Consider the following 23007-nt stretch of genomic DNA (forward strand, 5'->3'; position numbering starts at 1 on the left):
AGAGGCAGTCCCCACTTACAATGGGTTTGGCTTTCGACGTTCCTAGGTTACAACACTTTTCAATTATATTCATCTGAAATTATTTCCAGGTTTACGGTGCATGTTCCAGGGTTACGCCGATCTGACGGGAGAGAGATGACTCCAAAAATGCTAAATAATCAATATTTGAAGGTTTCTTTGATGAAAAATGCAATAATAATGCAGTTTACATAGTTTTTAATACACACAAAGCATTAAAAGTAAGGTTTTCTTAGGATTTTTTTACTATTTTCCAGCTTAAGGCGATTTTTGGCTTATGACGCATCTCAAGAACAGAACCCGTCATAAGCCGGGAACTGCCTGTAATCTCCATGTACATACTGCATATCTAGCAACAGATTGGAATCACAGACCATAAAACTGTGTCAACTGCAGTTACAGTATCACACTAGATTAAATAACCACTTTTTGTGCCACAGAGATAAGTTACAAAAAAGTTTAACCAAACTACAGAGCTTAAAATCTTAGCGCTCACCGGGCTAAACAAAAAGGTTAATTCTTATAACAGGAATAGGGCTCATTAGTTTTTATATAATAATTTACAACTCTGTAAAACCTTTATAACTTGGACCAACTTAAAATACTGAAGGTTCTGACCAGATTTCTTTAAAGAATTTGCATCCTTTATTTGGACATTCACTTAACCCTTAAACGCCAAATGGACGTATTAACCGCCGAGTCAAAATGTCTCCCGTATGCTGAATGGACGTACCACACGTCGACTCGAAATTTTTTTTTTTTAATTCGCGGAAAAATACTAATAGGCCTACCAACCGAAAACTTTTGAATCACGCGCCTTGGGGGATGCTGGGAGTTCACAGATCGAGGTGTTGTTTTGTTTACAATCGTTACGCAGGCGCGCAAGCGCGAATTTCTATCTTGCCGCACTAAAAAGTATCTGTGACACATCTCGGAAATTATTTCGTCACTTTGACATAATTTTTGTACCATTTTAAATTAGCCGTTACATGGAGTATTATACAGTGGTACCTCGAGATACGAAATTAATCCGTTCCAAGGCAGCCTTCGTATGAGTTTTTCGTATCTTGGAACACATTTTACATGTAAAATGGCTAATTCGTTCCAAGCCCTCCAAAAACACCCCATTAAATTTCATAATAAAGCTAAATTGACCTATAAACAATGAAATACTACAACAATTTGGACCATTCAATACCTAAATTAAGAATAAAAATCGAAAACCTGTAAATAAAGTGTATATTAGTGTACAAGAAATATTATTACTGCAACGTAAAATGTGGAAGCTTACCTTTCGAGTGAGGCTATCTCCGATAGTGGCGGCAGAGGAGGAGGACGACAAACGACAGATAACGTAAGTACGTACGTACACTTAACTTTATGAAAACACACAAAAAATTTAAGGAAAACCATAAAACTAAAATTTACAAAACACCTTAACAAAACTGTAACACTCAACTTACAAAAATCTAGAAATTACGTAAACATTTTTTTTTTCTGTTCAACTTTTTTTTTTTTACTTTTACGAAGGCTTTTTTTTTTTTTTTTTTTTTTGGAACAGAATTTCAACTTCATCACCGCTTTCAACGTTCTGTTTTTCATCACTTGGTTCTTCCTTTTTGCTTTCAACTTTCTGTTTTTTATCACTTGGTTCTTCCTTTTTGCTTACTCCTGCTAATGCTGAAGGCCTCTTTAAAAAATAACGATCCAAGGAAGATTGCTTCTGCCTCCTTTTCACAATGTTCCTGAAACGACTCAAGCAAACGTCATCGAACTGCGCAAGCATACGACCTGTGTGAGCCTTTTCGGGGTGTCTTTTTTCGATAAACAATTGCACTTTATGAAAAGCGCCTAGAATATCCTTAATTTCTGCCGTTGTCATAGGCTCCTCCTCCTCTTCCTCGCCGCTGCTAGAGAACTCCTCTTGAACGACGTTAAGTTGCATGGCCTCCAACTCCTTCAGGTCATCCGTCGTAAGCTCCTCTTGGTGCTCCTCGAGAAGGTCGTTGATGTCGTCCTCGTCGACGACCAGCCCCATGGACTTGCCGAGTGCAACGATCTCATCAAGATCTGGTTCCAAAACAGTTTCGGGATCATCAACTGTTTCTGACTCTGCAGTACCAGCTTCGCCCACGTCGAATCCCTCGAAGTCTCTGGCGGATACGGCATCAGGCCAGAGTTTCCTCCACAAGGAATTCAAGGTTCGCCTCGAAACCTCCTGCCAAGCTAGGTCAATGAGTCGGATGCAAATGACGATGTCGAAATGCTCCTTCCAAAATTGACGCAAGGTGAGGTTTGTGGTATCGGTGATGTCGAAACATCTCTTGAAAAGATGTTTGTTCCGACACGGCATACAAACCTTCGGTCCTTTTACAATAGGAAGGTACTAGCGGCAGCTGGATAGGTCGTAAGCTTTCGAACAAGGGGTTCGGTAGTTAACTGCTTGTCCGACAGGCGCGCGCGCGCGCGACTGGGAGGTAAACAAACCACTTTTGCTTTCGGGCCTGCTGGCGTGTGGACGTGTATCATCGCTCTCTGCCCGCTTCATCGTCGTTTGCTTTCGCATGATTGTGTTTTTCTTTTTCTAATTATCTAGTGAAACTGAATTGTAAGTACAATCATTTCATTGAATTCTTGTGAATTAAGGATCTTGGTGTCACCACGCCCTCCGATTACCCGAGTGCCGGGACTGAAGGGCGTAAGTGCGGGAATTCATTTTCCCAGAAATGATCCTCGTATTGTGTATGCTCGGTGCCGAGGGCGGGAGCACTCGCTCCGAGCGTAGATTGGGTTGGAAATGTGTAGATGAAAATCGTAAAAAGTAAGTGCTCTGTTTTCATTTATATTTTTTTGAACCTGTATGCCCGTTGCCGAACGAATGCGCTCGGCACGGAAACTTATTTAGTATGGAAGTGGAATCGCAAGTACAGTATTCTTTTTCATTTTCATATATTATTTTGATTGTAGCAATACTCATTTTGGATCAGTTTCCGAGCTTACCCGGAAATTGATCCTTCCCCCTTTTATTTTGAATGAAGTGAAATCGCAAGTGCAGTTCTTTTTCATTTTCATTTTTTATTGAGATTGCATTGTTTACTGGGATCAATGTTTCTGCTATTCCCGGGAATTGATCCTTCCCCTTTTTATTTGTATTGAACGTGAAATCGCAAGCGCAGTAGTCTTTTCATTTTCATATATTTTTGATTGCATCAATTCATTATGGATCAAGGTTTCCAGAAACCTTGATCCATAAAGGTAAGGAATTGATCCTTTCACCCTTGCGCTCGGTACCTAGGGCGCAAATGCGCTCGATCCGAGCCCTTATTCATTGTGAAGTGAATCGTATGCAAGATGCATTTTCATTTTATTCCCTTATTATTGATTGCATCAAGATTTATTTGGTTGCAAGTTCCGCTCAGTCAGGGAATTGATCCTTATGCCCTTGCATTCGGGCCGATGGCACGATTGCTCTCGGGCTCTTATATTGTTGTTGGGTACATGGGTACTGTGCGGTGGGGGTGGGGAACGAGAACCCCCCCCACCCCCCCCCGCTCAGCTTCCCACAGTGGGGCCCTTCCCCTTGGGGGGGGGAGGTTAGGTCGGCGTTCGTTCTCCTCCTCGGCCCGATCCGTCGAGCGCGGGGGAGGGCGCTCGGTGCCCGATGTACAATTGTATTAGGGGTCTTCCACTCGTTCGGAGAGGGCTCATACCCCCCCGCGCGAGGGGACTTCTTTCCCCCACTAATCGCTACTACTGTTTATTCCGCAGGTGCTACTGCCACGAGGGTGGACCTTGGTGAGGTATGGGCGTCCTTCCATTTGCAGGGCGTGCTAGTGTCCAGGGGCTGCGGTTCTATGTCTGGGCCTACTGCGGTCACCCATGGAGTGGTGACCACGCAACCAGGTGACGACGTCCCTCCTCACCTGGTGTACTCGCCTCACGTGGTAACAGTCTTGCCTACAGCCGCTGTGAAGTGCCGTTCGCCGTACGAGAGGGGGGCGTGCCGCCGCCGCTCGGTGGTTGCCGCGCTGCAGCGACCACACTTCCGCTGCCCTAGAGCTCGCCCCTGGACCTGCCGCCAGTACCAAGATGTTGCTGGCTGCTGCTCCACTTCCTGTGTTTCCGGTGCTGCCTGCCGTACCTGCCGATTCTGGGCTGACTGTCCAATGCAGTTTGCTTGCGCTGGCTGTCCCTGTCGTTGCTGCGCTGGCTGGTCCCTGCCAGTATTGCTGCGCTGCGGCTGTCCCTCCAACCGATGGCTGTGCTGGCTGTGCCTGCTGGTTCCTGAGATGCCCATACCTGCTGATGTCGTCCCTGTTCGTGGTGGTACTACCCCAGACTTTGGTCTGTCTGTACAGGTGCGTCCGGGCCCTGTGGCTTCGGCTACAGCAGCCCCGGCTCCGCCCTGGATAGCAGATCTTACGTCTGTCCTGAGGAAGCTGACGAAGAAGAGGAGGAAGGTGTCGTCGTCGTCGTCTTCATCTTCATCGTCGTCGGCTGCCGCCTCTTCCCCTTCGACTTCTAAGGCTTCACAGCCGAGGAAGAAGAAGGTTGCCTCCTCCCTCCTAAGAAGTCTTCCCTCGGGAGCTTCTCAGGGACCCGTCTCACCTCGGTGGGACCGGGAAGGGAGGGTTTCCTTCCGCTGGTCCTCCTGCTCCTTCGGGAGCGGGGCCCGTCTCTTCTTCCGCAAGGAAGACGGACTACGGGGACCAGAGGGGTACCGGCTAACACGGTACTTCCTCGCCTGGTGTCAGTGGTTCTGCCACTGCATCAGGGTCCGTCTCGGCCTCTCGTTCGCGGGAGGTACCGGTGTACGGTCGCCTACAGCGACCGTGCAGCCAGGAACCAGACCTCTGAGTCCGCTCAGCGTCAGGTTCACGGCATGGGGCGGAAGACTGGTGACAGCCGCTTATGCGACTCTCACCAGACCAGCTCTCACTCTCGCGGCGAACAGCTGGCTACCGGGGACGTGACGGTCCACGACCGACCACGGGCTGAGGCTGGGAAGAGGTCCTCCCGTTCGCCGGTGCCAGCCACGGCTGGAACCAGCGACGTGACGTGCCGTGAGGACAAGCACCGGTCTCACTGTGACAGTGGAGCCTGCAGGTCGCCTGACCGTCGCTCTCACAGAAAGCGAACGGGTACGGCAATCCAGCACCAGCTCTTCTGTACTCGAGATCGGGGCCGCTGTGCTCAGTCCAGCCGTTCTCCACAGGAGACGGTTCGACCAGGCCTGCAGCTCGATCGCCACCGCGGGTTGACGATCGCCTGCAGCCCTCAAGCCTGCTGGTGCTGCCAGCGAGCAATGAGGGAGCGTCAGGTCTGCCTCTCCCGTACCTTCAACCTCCTCGGGTTACACCGGGAGGAGCGAGGTATTGAGGAGTGATCGTGAGGGGTGCGCCCCTCATGATCCCACCACAACGCCCTACGTGCCAGGCACGGTTCTGGGACCGGCCAGGACGTATGCGCAAGTGGATGGGAAGACCGAGAGGGCTGTCGCTGTTCCCCCTTCTTAGGAGGAAGGTTCTCGGAAATGCTCTTGTTCGAAGGGCTTAACGGTCCCACTCTGCAAGATGCTGTGACTTCCGAGATCCAGAGGGACTTTTGTCGAGGTTACGGCGCTGATTCGTCAGCACAATGATCTCGGGGAAGGATCACCGCTCCCACCAGCAGAGCCACGTCTCGGCTCGAGTCGTTTTGGGGCCCGAGAGGGAACCCAAATCGACGGTGGGTCTGCCGCGATCGGAGCTTGCCGACTGGTTGAACCAGGTAGTCTCTCGTCTCCGGACAAGAAGGCTCTCTCAGTTCTGGACGGTCGAACAAGCTACTTCACCTCCTCTACTGCGACAGAGGCGTTTTTCTACGTGTCTTCGGACACCGTATTTAAATACCCCTTCGGTCCTCCTGAGGTTTCGACGACCTCGACGAGGACTGGAATGAGTCGGAGCGGTATCGGCTCTCTCCTGTCAGGTGTCGATTAGCCCCACCCAGACGACGTTCACAGTGGAAGGACGGCTGTTCCCCCTCACCTGCTGCCGGAAGTGGGGGGTGCCTGGCCAGCCATTGGGCAACTTGGCAGCGCCACGGCGCCGAGACCTGGATTGTAGATGTCCTTCGGGAGGGAGATCTATTAACCTTCGAATCTCGGTCACCCCTCACCTCCAACCCGGTCCAACAGCAGGCGTATGTTCCAGGGGCATCGAAGGACGTAGCATTGAGACAGGAGATCAAGACATGCTGAGCAAGAGAGCTGTAGAAATCGGCACGGATCAGTCACCGGGCTTTACGCAGCCGACTCTTCCTGGTGGAAAAGTCTACGAGAGGCTGGCGCCCGGTGATAGATCTCTCTCCCCTGAACCGGTTGGTTCGCCAGACCCGGTTCACGATGGAGACGGCACGCGCAGTGCTCGACTCTATCAGGGAGAACGATTACATGCTTTCAGTGGACTTGAAGGATGCGTATTTACAAATACCCATTCATCAGTCCTCCAGAAAGTACCTCCGCTTCATCCTCGACGGGACGGTGCACCAGCTCAGGCCACGTTGCCTCGGTCTCTCAACCGCCCCACAGGTGTTCACGCGAGTGTTCACTCTGGTCTGCTTGGGCCCATTCGCACGGGATACGTCTGATGGGGTATCTCGACGATTGGTTAGTCCTGGCGAGCTACCGTTCGCAGTTGCTACAGGACAGGGATCGACTGCTCGAGTTCTGTTGCGATCTGGGGATCGTTCTGAACTTCGAAAAGTCCGATCTCGAGCACAAGCAGAGGATGAAGTACCTGGGTATGCGGATCGACACGGTAGCAGGGCGAGTCTTCCCCGCAGACTCGCGGATCAGCAGATTCAGGGAGGCAGCCAACCAGTTCCTGTCTCGGCAGGAAAAAAACGGTAGCCTCAGCGATGGCAGTCGTGATCGGACACCTGTCGTCACTCGGGAAGCCAGTCCCTAACGGGCGTCTTCACCTGCGGTCTCTTCAGGGAGACTGAAGGAGAGTTGGTCACAGGTGACGGATCCCCCAAGCTTTCCATTGTCACGGACACAGGAGGTGAGGCAGGACCTAGCCGGGTGACTGGACGACAGGAACCCCTTAAGAGGAGTGCCTCTGCGCACTCTCCCCCCGGGACATGCAGCTGCTCTCAGACGCATCGACCGAGGGATGGGGCGCACACCTGGAAGAGTTGCGGACTTCAGGAGTGTGGTACGAGAACGACAAGCACCTTCACATCAATGTACTGAAACTCAAGGCAGCGTTCCTCGCTCTCCAAGAGTTCCAGGACCGCTTGATGGGACACTCAGTGGTGTTGATGTACGTCAACACCACGGTGGTGGCTTACGTCAACAAACAGGGGGGGCCTAGTGTCTCTCCCGTTGTATCAGTTGACTCGGCAGGTGCACGAGTGGGCCGAGGCGCACTCAATAGAGCTGTCGGCACGCTACATTCCAGGGAAGGAATGTAGTAGCAGACACGCTCAGCCGTCGGATCAGGTGATAGGGACCGAATGGTCTCTACACCAGGACGTGGCGGAAAGGCTCTTCGACCTGTGGCGGCGACCAGTCGAGGATCTGTTCGCCATCCGGCACAACAGGAAGCTCCAGGTGTTCTTCTCGGGCCGTGCCGGATCCATGGGCAGCTGCAGAGGACGCTCTTCAACACCCGTGGGACGACCTCTTCGCCTATGCCTTTCCCCCACCCCCCGTTCAGCCTGATTCGCAAGGTGATCAGTCGAGCACTGGTCATCCCGAATCTCAGGATGATCCTGATGGCTCCCAAATGGCCACAGGCCATTTGGTATCCGGACCTGCTGGCTCTTCTCGCAAGAGAACCGAGAGAATTCCCCATTGGCACAAAACCTTCTCGCCAGCCACACGTCGAGCGGGGTACCACCGAGCAGTCCAAAGGCCATACGTCTTCACGGCTGGCTGTTATCCACCATCTCTTGCGAACGAGAAGCTTTTTTCGTAGCGCAGCAACAGAGATGGCTGGAAACGTCCGTCAGTCCTCTGCAGCTGTGTACCAGGGGAAGTCGGCCGTCTTCTGTGGTTGGTGTCGTAGACGGGGCCTATCTCCTCTCAGAGCCACTCTTCAGCAGGTAGCGGTTTTCCTCGTTTTTCTTCGCCGAGGAAGCTCCTCTAAGTTCCCACAGTCAAAGGATACAGAGCCGCCTTGACGCTCGTCCTGAAACTGACGGGATTGGACATCTCGAACTCGTTCGAGATCTCCTTGCTTAAGAGCAGCCTCCAAAGGTCTTGCCAAACCAGGGAACTCACAAGACCCTCTTCTTGCTGGACCTGGCATCGGCGAAGAGAGTACGGGAACTTCATGCAGATAATGATGTGGATGAGATGCTGCTTTGTCCTGGGAGGACGCTACGGCGCTATCTGAAGAGAACTCGACACCTCGGGCCTGAGTGTCGACGCCTCTTCGTTAGCAACGGGGTCACCAAGAAAGAAGTATCAAGAACACTCTTTCGTCCTGGCTGCGTGAGGTCTTCAGGAGGGCGTATGAGGCTGATGGTAGTGACGACATCCGTACGTCACGAAGTCAGAAGTATTGGCCCCTCGTTGGCGTTTCGTAAGAACTTCTCCGTGGCGCAGGTATGGAAGGCAGGGGGCTGGTACAACCAGACTACCGGCACCTTCCTTATACCTCTTGGATATTGCCCATAGGTCCTTGGATCGGTTTCCTTAGGACCCGTGGTGGCTGCTCAACACGTCGTCTAGCTAACCCAGACCTAGCAGGCTGAACAGCATCGAGTCCTGGTGTGACTGTATGAATAGATAGTGAATGAGAAGTGACTGGCTTCTCTTTCTATCTTTTTCTACCCCTCTACCTGTGGGTAGAGGGATACGGTCATTACCCTGCTGGATAAGGACGAGATGCCGGTGAGCTATATGACAGAGCCCCATCCTATCCCTTTCACTAGGGATAGGAGCAGAATATCCACCACTTCCTTCTACAAGGGGGGGAAGTGGATGCCTACAAGAGTCAAAACCATGACTTTATCTTTGCTCCTGTACAGGAACAAGTTCTACATTGCTGGTACGAAGAGATACGCTTGCCTCTCTCTTAGTACTCGGTCCAGAGGTCTGACCATTGATCCTGCGGTGCACACCCCGATCAATCGGACAGAGGCTTGGATCCCTCCCTCGCTCTTACGACCAGGGAGGCTTCCAAGGTTGGGCGAACACCAGTCTGTTCACAAAAGACTCAGATTCCACCCACCAAGAAGTGAGTCTTCCTATTGTAAAAGGACCGAAGGTTTGTATGCCGTGTCGGAACAAATGACAATTTGTCCAAAATTGCATTTTTCCTAACTATACAAACCTGAGGTCCTTTTACACATAGCCCCACCTCATGCCACCCCTCACTCTGCAGTTTTTGCTTGGGCCAAAAGCAAAAGTGATTTGTTTACCTCCCAGTCGCGCGCGCGCGCCTGTCGGACAAGCAGTTAACTACCGAACCCCTTGTTCGAAAGCTTACGACCTATCCAGCTGCCGCTAGTACCTTCCTATTGTAAAAGGACCTCAGGTTTGTATAGTTAGGAAAAATGCAATTTTGGACAAATTGTCATTTCGTGTACAGCTTCTTAAAGTTCGCTATCACTTGCTGGTCCATGGGCTGGAGGAGAGGGGTGGTGTTGGGCGGAAGAAAAAGAATCTTAACGAAGGAATACTCCGCTAGGATATCTTCCTCAAGGCCAGGAGGGTGGGGAGGGGCATTGTCCAACACCAGCAGACATTTCAGGGGGAGGCGCTTCTCTTCCAAAAAACTCTTCACAGTCGGGCCGAAACACAGATTTACCCACTCTGTGAACAAAAGCCTCGTTATCCAGGCTTTTGCATTAGCCCTCCACATCACTGGAAGCTCCTCCTTCAGCACCTTGTGGGCCTTGAAGGCTCGAGGAGTCTCAGAATGATACACCAGTAGGGGCTTCACCTTGCAATCCCCACTGGCGTTTGAACAAAGTGCGAGCGTAAGCCTGTCTTTCATAGGCTTATGCCCGGGTAGCTTCTTCTCTTCCTCCGTGATGTACGTCCGACGAGGCATTTTTTTCCAAAAAAGGCCAGTCTCATCACAATTGAAGACTTGCTGAGAACTGTAGCCTTCCTTGGTCATCATCTCGTCGGAAGTCTTCTTAAATGCTTCGGCCGCTTTCGTGTCCGAGCTGGCAGCCTCCCCATGACGCACCACCGAATGGATGCCAGTCCGTTTACAAAATTTCTCGAACCAGCCATGCGAAGCCTTGAACTCTGGGGTTGGCGTTGAAGTCCCTTCCCCTCCCTCGTCTTCCGCCTGCGCAATCAAACGCCGAAAACCGAAAATAGCACTGGCCTTGTGAGCGATTGCTGTCTCCGTTACTGTATCGCCAGCGATTTCTTTGTCTTTTATCCAGATGAGGAGCAGCCGTTCCATCTCGTCGTGCACATGGCTCCTCTTGCTGGACAAAATAGTGATGCCCTTCGATGGTGTAGTTGCTTTGATGACATCCTTCTGTTTAAGGATGGTGCCTATTGTCGACGGATTACGGCCGTATTCCTTTGCGATCGCACTCAATCACATACCAGCTTCGTACTTCTTTATGATCTCCATCTTTGTCTCCAGAGACAGCATGCGCTTCTTTCCGTGAATTTCAACTTTCTTGGGACCCATGACTACGTTAATTTACGTAAAGTTACACACGTAATAATACAGTCTTTGCACAACACGATAATATGTACTGCAACGAAATCACTAACGAATTTACGTTACTAAACGAAATTGTTGGAGCGAACGAATGCTGATTGCGTACGGTAAAGTTTCGGCTGCGGAGTGGCCGAGCTAAGGGACGCCAGCGCGTACGTATATTAGATGCATGATCAGAGAGAAGGATCTCATGGCTTGGCTAGCATCAGGAACCAATGGGAGAGCAGGAGGATGGTGGCGAGTCTACTAGCACTAAGATGGCGGCGTGCGGCGCGAGTTTCAAAATTGTTATCGGGCGAATCTCGGACTTTCAGAAACCTTTCGTATCTTGAAAACTTTTCGTATGTAGAGCAGTAAAATTTTTTCACATTGGCTTTCGTAACTTGGATTTTTCGTAAGTTGAGCCTTTCGTATCTCGAGGTACTACTGTATATGAAAATGTGAGCATTTTTATGTAGAATACAACAAAAAAATACTCATGATTGTAGCTTTTATCAGTTTTGAGATATTTTTATATAAATAACAATAAGTGCCAAAATTTCAACCTTTGGTCAACTTTGACTCTACCGAAATGGTAAAAAAATTTTATTGTTATAATACAATTAAGTTTGTTCATACTTACCTGGCAGATATATATATAGCTGTATTTTCTGAAGTCCGACAGAATTTCAAAACTCGCGGCACACGCAGTGGGCAGCCAAGTGGTAGTACCCATTCCCGCCGCTGGGAGGCGGATATCAGGAACCATTCCCATTTTCTATTCATATTTTATCAATGGCACTGTCTCCTGAGGGGAGGAGGGTGGGCACTCTAATTATATATATCTGCCACGTAAGTATGAACAAACTTAATTGTATTATAACAATAACATTTTGTTCATGCAACTTACCTGACAGATATATATATAGCTGAATCCCACCTTCGGATGGTGGGAAGAGACAGAATAGGATCTGTAGGAAACTAAATTAAGTAGATGATGTACACCTTGGTTCCTCACCTGTTAGCAAAGTAGACTCTGTGATTACTGTTACTTAAGCCTGCTTCTGCTCAATCAGAGTTGCCAGCCAGGTGGAGACCAGTAGTGCTGGTGCGCTCTGGATGCTCTGTCAACGGGGACGTGACCACAACGTGACAAGACCATCGAACCATACATATGAGGGCTATGAAGCAACTGACCACCACCTGACCAACTAGACAAAGACCCCCTGAACGCTAAACTAATAGATGGGAGATCTTCACACAAGACTCACCAATAACCAAAAAACACAACATATTAAAAAACTAACCTAACTCCTAACTAAGGGATAGGGAAAGAGCTACCTCCAGCCCCCAAGACTGTGTCTGCAGAAACGTATGGCCCAAGAGAACTGCAGTCCTCGTAAATCGTTCTCACATCCCTTAAGTAATGTGAGGCGAAAACAGAATTGCTCCTCCAAAAGGTGCCATCAAGAATGTCCTTGATTGACATATTCTTTTGGAAGGCAAGAGAGGTAGCGACAGCTCTGACTTCGTGAGCTTTCACTCGCAAGAGGCTCAAATCAGTCTTCTGGCAAGATGAATGAGCCTCTTTAATGACGTCCCTCAGAAAGAAAGCCACAGCATTCTTAGACAAAGGTAATTCCGGTCTCTTCACAGAGCACCAGAGATTACCTGAGGGACCTCTTACCTCTTTCGTTCTATGAACTTGAGAGCCCTAACAGGGCACAGGACTCTCTGGTTCTTGGCCCACCAGACTCGACATACCCTTAATTTCGAAGCTTTTCGGCCAAGGGTTAGACGGGTTCTCATTCTTTGCCAAGAAAGTTGGACTCAAAGAGCAGACAGCGTTGTCTCCTTTGAAGCCCACTAGGCTACTAAAAGCTTGGATTTCGCTAACTCTCTTCGCCGTCGCCAGAGAAGTTAGGAAAAGAGCCTTCTTTGTCAAGTTCCGAAGAGATGCTGATTGAAGAGGTTCAAACGGACTTGACATTTAAAGTCTAAGAACTACGTCAAGGTTCCATGAAGGCGGTCTCGCCTGAGGAATCTTCGAGGTCTCGAATGATTTCAAGAGGTCATGAAGATCCCTGTTGTCAGAAAGGTCCAGGCCTCTGTGCCTAAAAACCGCTGACAACATGCTCTTGTATCCCTTAATGGTTGGGACTGCTAATTTCTGCACGTTTCTAAGGAAAAGCAGAAAATCGGCTATCTGGCTCACAGAGGTCGTGGAAGAGGAAACTCCCTCCTTTCTACACCATGCCCTGAAGGAAGCCCACTTCGATTGGTAGACAGCTCTTGTAGAGGCTCTCCTTGCATTTGCGATTGCTTTCGCAGCTGCTTTCAAAAAACCTCTCGCTCTGGCCAACTTTTCGATAGTCTGAACGCAGTCAGACCCAGAGCGGAGAGGTTTTGGTGATACCTTTCGAAGTGAGGCTGTTTGAGTAGATCTTTCCTCCAGGGCAACGTCCTTGGGAAGTCTACAAGGAAAGACATGACCTCCGTGAACCATTCTCTCGCTGGCCACATCGGGGCGATCAGGGTCAACCTCGTCCCTTCTGAAGCCGCAAACTTCCTCATGACTTCCCCCATAATCTTGAATGGTGGGAAGGCATACAGGTCTAATCCCGTCCAACTCCAGAGCAATGCATCCACAGCGATTGCTCCTGGATCTAGGACCGGGGAGCAATACAGAGGAAGCCTCTTCGTCCTCGACGTCGCGAATAGGTCGACCAGAGGACGTCCCTCCCACAACTTCCAAAGTTCTTGACACACGTCTTTGTGCAAGATCCATTCTGTCAGCAGGATTTGGTCCTGTCGACTGAGAAGTTCCGCCCTGACGTTCTGCACTCCTGCTATGAATATTGTCAGGATCGTGATCTTTCTCACCTTTGCCCACAGCAGAATCTCCTTTGCCAGGTGAAACAAAGCCCAGGAGTGTGTTCCTCCCTGATTCTTCAAATACGCGAGGGCTGTGGTGTTGTCTGAATTGACTTGAACAATTTTGTTTGTCAATTTCTCTTCGAAGAACTGCAGAGACAGGAAGATCGCTGCTAGTTCTTTGACATTGATGTGCCAGACTGCCTGTTCCCCTCTCCAGGAGCCTGACACTTCTTCCCCTCCTAGTGTTGCTCCCCAGCCCGAAATGGAAGCGTCTGAAAACAACACTAGGTCGGGGCTCAGAAGATTTAGGGATAAGCCCTCCTGTAGCTTCTGAAGATCGAGCCACCATCTTAGATGGCTCTTTACCGACTCTGAGATCTTCAAGATCGCATTGAGATCGTCCTTGGCCTTCCATTCGTCCACAAGAAAAAACTGGAGAGGCCTGAGGTGCAGTCTTCCCAAGGAAACAAACCTTTCCAGCGAGGAAATGGTGCCCAGCAGACTCATCCATTCCCTCGCCGAGCAAGTCTCTTTCCCCAAAAAGGCTGAGATTTTCTCTAAGCCTAGCCGCTGACGTTCCTGGGACGGAAACGCTCGAAAAGCCACTGAATCCATCTGAATCCCCAGATACACGATGGACTGTGTCCGGGGGGGGGTCAGCTGCGATTTTTCGAGGTTGACAAGAAGTCCCAGGGACTTCGCTAAGGCTAATGTTAACTGAAGGTCCTTCAGACATTTTTCCCTCGACGACGCTCTGATAAGCCAATCGTCGAGGTTAAGGGAAACTCTTATCCCTGAAGAGTGTAGCCACCTCGCCACATTCTTCATAACGATGGTGAAAACCATCGGAGCCATGCTCAGGCCGAAACAAAGGGCTCTGAACTGCCACACTTTGTTGCCTAAAACGAATCTTAGGTATTTTCTTGAAAGAGGGTGGATTGGAACGTGAAACTATGCGTCCTGCAGGTCTAAGGACACCATCCAGTCGCCCGGTCTCAAGGCTCCCAGAACAGACTGAGGCGTCTCCATCTTGAATTTGATCTTTCTACAAAAGATTGAGCCTGCTTACATCTAGGACTGGACGCCAACCCGACGACTGCTTCGGTACTAGGAAAATCCTGTTGTAAAAACCTGGAGACCCCAGGTCCACGACTTGCTCCACCGCTCTTTTTTCGATCATCTGATCTAATAGATCGAACAAAATTCGTTTCTTTTCTCCCTGATATGACGGAGAAAGGTCTCTGGGAGTCGTGGAAAGAGGAGGAGGATCCAAAAAGGGGATCTTGTACCCCTGTTCCACAATCTTGAGGGACCAAGGGTCCGTATCTCTCTCTCTCTCCATGCTCCCGCAAAAAACTTCAGTCTGGCTCCGACTGGTGTCTGAAGGACATAATCTTCACTTTGATGGCTTGGGCTTAAAGGAAGCTCTTCCTCTTGCAAGCCCTCTCCCTCGAGGAGCTGCTCTTGAGGGAGGAGCCCCACGAAAGGGTTTAACCTTCTTAGGAGGTTGAACAAAAGATGAAGTGGAAGGAACTGCTGGACGTCTCGAGGACTGGGCTAAGAGGTCCTGTGTAGCTTTTTCCTGCAAGCTACTTGCCAGGTCCTTGACCAAAGTCTGGGGGAAGAGATGGTTCGTAAGAGGAGAAAAGAGCAGTTCCGCTTTCTGAGCGGGTGTAACAGATCTAGCTGTGAAGTTACACAGCAGAGCTCTCTTCTTAAGGAAGGCAGTCCCAAAATGAGAAACAAGCTCTTCTGAACCATCCCTGACGGCCTTGTCCATGCACGATAGCACGCTGGACAGCTCCCCCAAACTGCGAGTCCGGGCTTCTAGATTGCAGATCTAGAACTCCCAAGCACCAGTCCAAGAAGTTGAAGACTTCGAGAGTCCGTAGCAGTCCTTTCAAATGATGATCTGTCTCCGTAGGGGTCCAAGACACCTTGGCAGTGGATAAGAGGGACCTCCTCTGAGAATCCACTAAACTCGAGAAGTCCCCTCTAGCTGATGAAGGGATCTTCACACCCACGTCTCCCTTGGTCTCGTACCAAATACCCCCTTTTCCGCTGAGTCTAGAGGGAGGAAGGGCAAAAGTTGACTTGCCCTGATCCTTCCTTCGATCCATCCAGTCCTGGAGTTTCTTGAAGGCCCTCTTGGTGGACAGCGAAGTCTTTATTTCGACGAATTCTGGGGTCTTACACGACTTGGAAGACGAAAACTGCGAGGGAGGAGACTTGGGAGCTGCCGGCTGAAACTTGTCCCCGAAGGACGAGCGCAACAGCAACACAAGAACCTTGTAGTCCGATACTGAATACACAGAAGAAGGTTCCTCTTCTACCGAGTCCGCAGGACTACTCAATTCTCCTTCTTCCCTAATAGGAATAGAAGACCGCCCCTCCGGAGAGGGCGTACGTCTAGCGGGTCTGGCCTTGATCAAAGACCCCCGCTGCTTAGAAGCAGAAGCCTCATCTAGGCTACCATCCTTGTGGCGATCCTTAAAGCTCGAAGGAGGCAGAGCGTCCTGACGGCGATGAGCGTGCTTGACGACGACCGAGGCCGCCTTACTTCCAAGAGAAGCGTCCTTACGCTTCTTACACGATCGAGCAGACTTCGAAGAAAGCGTGTCTTTCCAAGCGTCCTGGTGCACGTTCTCTTCCTGCTCGGCGTCCTCCGAAGCGTCCTGCTGAGCGACCTCAAAAGCGTCCTGAGCGTCCTCAAAAGCCTCCTGAGCGTCACGGCGAGCAGCCTGCCCATGACGTCGAGAGGGAACGAAAGCGTCCTGACGACCCGCTTTCTTAGCGGGCGAACGGGATCGGCGATTAACCGAAGGAGACGCAATCGGAGAAAGAGACGAACGCGGAGAGGGAGAAGGAGACTGCTTCGTCCTCTTAACAGGCAGCCTAAGGTCCTTCCTCCGCTCAGGCTCGACTGCTGCTGGGCGAGTCCTCTGAGCCATCAGCGATGATAACTGGTCCTGAAGGGACAAAAGAATGTTCTTCGACAGGAGAAGAATGAACAGAAGGGGCAGGGCTGATCCTGCGAGAAGACGAGGGGCGAGGGGATGCCTCCTTCCTTCTCACAGGTACAGCTATCTGCTTCTCCAAAGTGCGACTGTAGCGCAACTCAGCTTCATCCCCGGATGACATCCTACCTCTCTTCTGAGGTGGAAAGGCGCCATACACATCCGGAGAAGAGCGCAACGAAACTGGCGAGACAGGACGTGAAGCGTCCTCACTACGAAACGTCCTTTTCAGAGGACGCGAGTCTCTCCGAGCACTCCACCCCTTGCGCGGGGAGGACGCCTCGGAGGACGAAAAACAGTCCTTAAGGATACGCGCCTGTGCGCGCTCCTTGGCAGCCTGGGAACTTGCAACAAGGCCTGCCGAAGGGACGCCAGATCGGTGGGGAGCCCCCGTAACCCTCTTGCGGCTTTCGACATATCCACTCCCTGATTCCTGGGAGTCCGATAGCGGTCTAGGCCTAGAGGCATTATGGGGCCAATCTGATGCCCCCTCCACAACACTGGGGGCACGATCACACACTTTAACAGAGCCAGTTTCTAAGGCTTTCACTTTAGATTCAAGAGTACGAAGAGACTCCAAAATCAGAGAAAGGGCATTACCTTCTCCAGACACAGAAACAGGGCCCGAAGGCAACAACACAGGTTTAGGAGATACAAAATCTACAAGTGTTAGAGCAGGTGAAATATTAGTTCCCTTACCTTTAGTAGATCCACTCCTGGAGGAAGACCTGATCCTATCGCGTTCCAATTTACGCCGATAGGAATCATACACCTTCCATCCATCATCGGTCAATCCATCAGATTCATTGCATCGATCATCCATCAAACATACATGCCCCCTACAACCCATACATACTGTGTGGGGATCTACCGATGATTTCGGTAGCCTCACCTTATAATCACTCTTCACACACACTCTGAAACTCACTGCACTTGATCCAGACATCACGTTTACAGAAAAGCCAATCCAAAATAAAAAAACAGTCCACTATTGTGTATGCCAATCCAACAATCCAGAATCAATAACCAAAAGTCAATCCAGATACTTAAGTACGAGTCAATCCAAAAATCCTAGGCGGAGGTCTGTAAACAGTTGTTTACCGACCGGCGACAGAAAAAATATGAATAGAAAATGGGAATGGTTCCTGATATCTGCCTCCCAGCGGCGGGAATGGGTACTACCACCTGGCCGCCCACTGCGTGTGCCGCGAGTTTTGAAATTCTGTCGAACTTCAGAAAATACAGCTATATATATGTCAGGTAAGTTGCATGAACAAAATGCAATTTTAAGCTAAAACTCTTATATTTTAGTAATATTCAATCATTTACCTTAAATTTGCAACTAATTGAAAGTCTCTAGCACAATATTTCGATTTATGGTGAATTTATGAAAAAACTTTTTCCTTACGTCCGCGCGGTAACTCTTCCGAAAAAAATCATACATGCGATTGTGGTAATGTTTGCACCATTTTAAAATTAGCCGTTACATAAAGTTGTATATATGGAAATGTGTGCAATTTCATGCACAATACAACTAAAAACAACCCATGGTTGTAGCTTTTATCAATTTTGAAATATTTTAATATAAAAAATGATGAGTGACAAATTTTAAACCTTCGGTCAACTTTGACTACCGAAATGGTCGAAAAACGCAATTGTAAGCTAAAATGCTTATATTCTAGTAATATTCAACCATTTACCTTCATTTTGCAACAAATTGGAAGTCTCTAGCACAATATTTTGATTTATTGTGAATTTATGAAAAAAACAACATTTTCTTTACATCCGCGCGGTAACTCTTCCGAAAAAATCATACGTGCGATTGTGGTAATGTTTGCACCATTTTAAATTAGCCGTTACATAAAGTTTTACATATGAAAATGTGCGCAACTTCATGTAGAATACAACAAGAAATACTTGAAGGTTGTAGCTTTTCTCATTTTTGAAATATTTGCATATAAATCACGATAAATAGAAAAAAAACCACATTCGGTCAAATTTGACTCTACCGAAATGGTCGAAAAACGCAATTTTAAGCTAAAACTCTTACAGTCTAGTAATATTCAGTCATTTATCTTCATCTTGAAACAAATTTGAAGTCTCTAGCACAATATTTAGATTTATGGTGAATTAAAAAAAAAAAACTTTCCTTCCCTCCGCGCGCGGATACTCCGCCACAAATCTCCGAAATGCGTACGTCCCATTCTCGGAATATTTGCTCCGTTTCATATTAGGCATTTCATAGTTTTATATATGAAAATGTGCGCAATTTCATGTAGAATAAAACGAAAAATATTTGAAGGTTGTAGCTTTTCTAATTTCCGAAATAATTGCATATAAAAATATATATAAAAAAAATCGACATTCGGTCAACTTTAACTCGTCAGATATGGTCGAAAACTGCATTTGTAAGCTAATACTCTTACAGTATAGTAATATTCAATCATTTGTCTTCATTTTGAAAGAAATTGGAAGTCTCTAGGACAATATTTAGATTTATGGTGAATTTTTGAAAAAAATATTTGTTTACATCCGCACGTTACGAATTCATGCATTATTTTGTGATAATATTTTCTCTGTGTTGCTTTTATCGTTTTACAATGTGTTATATACCAAAATGATCACAATTTAGTGTACATTACAACGAAAAAAAAGTAACTCGTTACCTTAAACCGTTTTGCGCACAGCGCGATTTGAATACAATTATATATGAAATTTTGTTTTTGTGCTATCATATATCGCATTATTTATATATGATAATGATAATTTTTTTCATTTTTGATGGTTGCATACTAAACTTCAGCCAATGACATAAAAAGGAGCCAAAAATGAACTCTTGATCTTGAAAACTAAGCGCGCTGTGATTTTTTGAAAAAAATATTTTTTCCGCTTCCGCGCTCACTCTGAAACACCTCCGGTACACGGGAGGCTTTTTTTTTTTACCGCTTCGACGTTTAAGGGTTAAATTACATTTTATGAGTCAATGTTATACTTCATTATCTACACATATGATCTGGGTTCTGGAGGGTGGCAATCTAGTAACGGTGTAAAAACAGAAGTCTAATTCTCAGACATATTGGAACCACTACTACAGGGTGATTGAAAAGTAAGTCCCTATTTTAAAATACTTAAAATTTATTTATAAATTGCAATATTCTTCTCTATTTTTGTAATTTATTTATACGTACATATAGTAATATTTTTCTCAATTTTTTTTAATGTTCCTTAACCCTTAAACGCAGAGCCGGTAATTCCGAAAGTGTCTCCCATATGCCGGTGGCGTTCGCGAGTGAGCGCCGAAACGGAAAAAAGTTTTTTTCAAAAAATAACAGAATGCTTAATTTTCAAGATTAAGAGTTCATTTTTGGCTCCTTTTTTTGTCATTGCCTCAAGTTTAGTATGCAACCATCAGAAATGAAAATAAATATAATTTGTATACAAATTGCGCTGTGAGCAAAACGGTTAAAGCTAATGAGTTAACTATTTTTTTGTTGTATTGTACACTAAATTGCAATGATTTTGGTATATAACAAATTGTAAAACGACCTATTAGACAGGCATGATCATGTGAGGTGTAATAATAGCTCTAGAATTCAATCCGGAGGCCCTCAGGTGAGAATCAATATTTTGCATCATAGTTTCATTGAATTTTGCGAGAATAATGTTCAAATCACTTTAATGGGCCATAAATGATTTATGGCAACTCTTATGGCAACACTAGTACCTCAGTACAAGATAATGGGAGATCAATGTGACTTAAGATTTCACGAGAGAATGAATGGCACCTCCCTATCCACGGATGTCTTTCATGTACGAGTATTTGTTCATAATTCTACCCAGGAATTGCTTACAGTAGTTTTAATTCTCATATTTTACGATGCTATGTCAGCTAATTGTAATTTTCAAAACTAAAACACAAAGAAATAGTACTGGAAAAAACATGTATAAGTTGCTAAAAGGTACTGAATCTCCCCATCTCAGTACATCTCCTAAATATTTTACCTAAAATATGCTCAGAATTTATTACTGATTTTAGTTCTTATTGGTTAGGATACTGTGTGAGATGTAACTAATTTTACAAAAAAAATCAGAACAAAAAACATGTATAAATTAGTAAAATAAGCATATTCTAACAAGTGTCTTGGAAAAGAGGCCCAGCACAGAGATGGAAATATTCATATTCAACTTCCTGTGGAAAGTGTAGAAAATGTTTAAAATATTTTTCTCATGCCAAATGCATTTGCATATCTTTGTCTTTACATTGATCTGTTTACTCTTTAATTGGCCAATATTAAAGTGTGCCCGGTCTAGGGGTGTTCATAATAGTGTATATTTTAGCCTGACCTGTAAGGGTTAATAACTTCTGAATCTCATAATTTTTAGTCTCGAAGTCTATAAAAATTCAAGACACACTACTGACTACAGTACTTACAGGTAGTCTCCACTTACCGCTGTCTCGACTTAAAGCCAGTTTACACTTATGACCTTTGCGGCACCGCACGAGTCACCTCTACCAGCAAATGCCCGCCCACCTTGGCGACGCTTCATGCTGCATAGCGCGTCTTGCTTCTACACTACTTGATTGTTGTGACTGGCAGCAGTATCTTCCTGAGAGTGACGAGGAAGAATTTGCCTGTGCTGCCATTGTTGAAGCACAAATGTATGATCAAATCCATAATTGTGTTAAGAAAGGAAACGGACAAATGATTAGCTTCGAACGCGAAGGAACAAAGTAAGTTACGGAAGTATTTTTTCATTAATTACAAGCATCTATTCCATTAGTTTTTTCATAGCGACGTTGTGAACGTCTCTGTTTTTATATTCTTGTAATTTTACATTCCGTATAGACACGGATAATACTGATAACCATCTATGAGAAATTGAACTTCCTCTCATTTCCATTCCATGTAATATTTAGTAGTCGTCCCCGGAATGAGTCTGAGTGGTGCCTGCAGGCTTCAGCCATCAAGTTCAGTTTGATGCGTTGGGTGGTGCCTCATGCGTCTTGGGGAGCACTCAAGAGAGCGGGGTTAATAATAATTTGGGAGAAGTTGGTGATGAGTCCGAGGCGTGCAGCGTGCGCTGAAGCCTAGTGTAAACTGGCCTTTACAATGCTTTTTCAAATATATTCATAAGAAAATTGGGCATCATAATTAGCAGGTGAAATAATGAAGTAAGAAAACTAGTTTAGGGAGCTGTAGCCACTGGGAGGGTACACAATAAGAAGGGGAGAAAAGCTTACAATCCTGTTTCTTTCCCCAGGGTTACATAAATCATCTCTCTCTCTCCCTCTCTCTTTTCCTTACAATGTTCAGCAAAATAAAAAACACACAGTAGTAAAAATACATATCAATCACCTTTATTCATGAAGAGCAGCTTCTCTCCTGAGTTGGGCAAATTTGAATTTAGCTGAGTATTCGCACCCTCAAAATCTGGTTCAGTGTTTTCCTGGCCTCTGCAAGGCCTCTTCTCTTTCATTTTTATCAATTGTTCTTGCTTAACAACCTGAAAGAAAGAGTAAATTAGTGAAGAAACATAATTACTACACATCAACATATTAGAGCTTGTGGACTATTTTCATAAAGAATAGGAGACAGCTTGGTAAACTATAAGATAGCAGTTTATCATAATACAAATACATACACAGAATGGCTAAATATGAATAACCATTTAGTACTCAACCAGGCATACCAAACTTACTGGCTTGACTATTGATTCATTAATATCATCTTATGATTAACAACCACCAACTATTTCAATAAATACTGCTCAACAAACCACAGGCATAGACAACAGCAAGAACCGACATAAACAACCAAGGCAAAAAACAGCTGTTTGTCAATGTTAGATACTGTAACTAATGCAACTTCATTTTGAGTTGCATTACAGTTGTCGACTTGTTAAAAACTTGCTAATTATCAATGATGACTTCCATAAGTAAAAATAAAATCAATTTTTTTTCATCCTTCATGCAATGAAGCTGCAGGTTGTGACTGGATGAAGAAATTAATAAAGGGCAAACTGCTAAACATTTTGGACTGGCAAAAATGACAACGGAAACTGATGAATCCCAGTTTTACTTTATCTAAAATTTGTCTTTTTTAGCTAGACTGCTTCATGGTGGTAGGTTTCTGTTTCCTAATAGTAGCAGTTATGACTTGGATCATCAATGGATGGTTTCTTGTCTGTCACTTTTTCGTAAGTTGTATTTAAATAGAGATCTTTTACATTCACAATTGATCCCTGATTCCCTTTATCTGCTGAAAGCAACCAGATTCACTGAACAGCAGCACAAACATGCAGTAAATGTGCCTCGCTGTCAAAACGTCTTAGTTCCAGAGGTACTTTATTCCTCACACTGTTGGACTGTGGAATATCCTCCCATACTAAGTCATGCAATTGGAACTGCAGATGTTCAAGCAAGATGTAAT

At 46.7% G+C, this 23007-nt stretch overlaps 1 protein-coding gene across 1 annotated transcript in view; it reads right to left on the reverse strand.

The window, feature by feature from the left end:
* LOC135217306 (uncharacterized) overlaps window positions 1–23007 on the reverse strand; it is a 43978-nt gene that overhangs the window by 6880 nt on the left and 14091 nt on the right. Inside the window, exon 3 of the mRNA XM_064253117.1 lies at window positions 21934–22081. Within this exon, the coding sequence (XP_064109187.1) occupies window positions 21934–22081 (148 nt within the window). The remainder of the gene's footprint in view (window positions 1–21933; window positions 22082–23007) is intronic.

The sequence above is a fragment of the Macrobrachium nipponense genome, chromosome 11, assembly GCF_015104395.2.
Source record: "Macrobrachium nipponense isolate FS-2020 chromosome 11, ASM1510439v2, whole genome shotgun sequence".
Taxonomy (NCBI): domain Eukaryota; kingdom Metazoa; phylum Arthropoda; class Malacostraca; order Decapoda; family Palaemonidae; genus Macrobrachium; species Macrobrachium nipponense.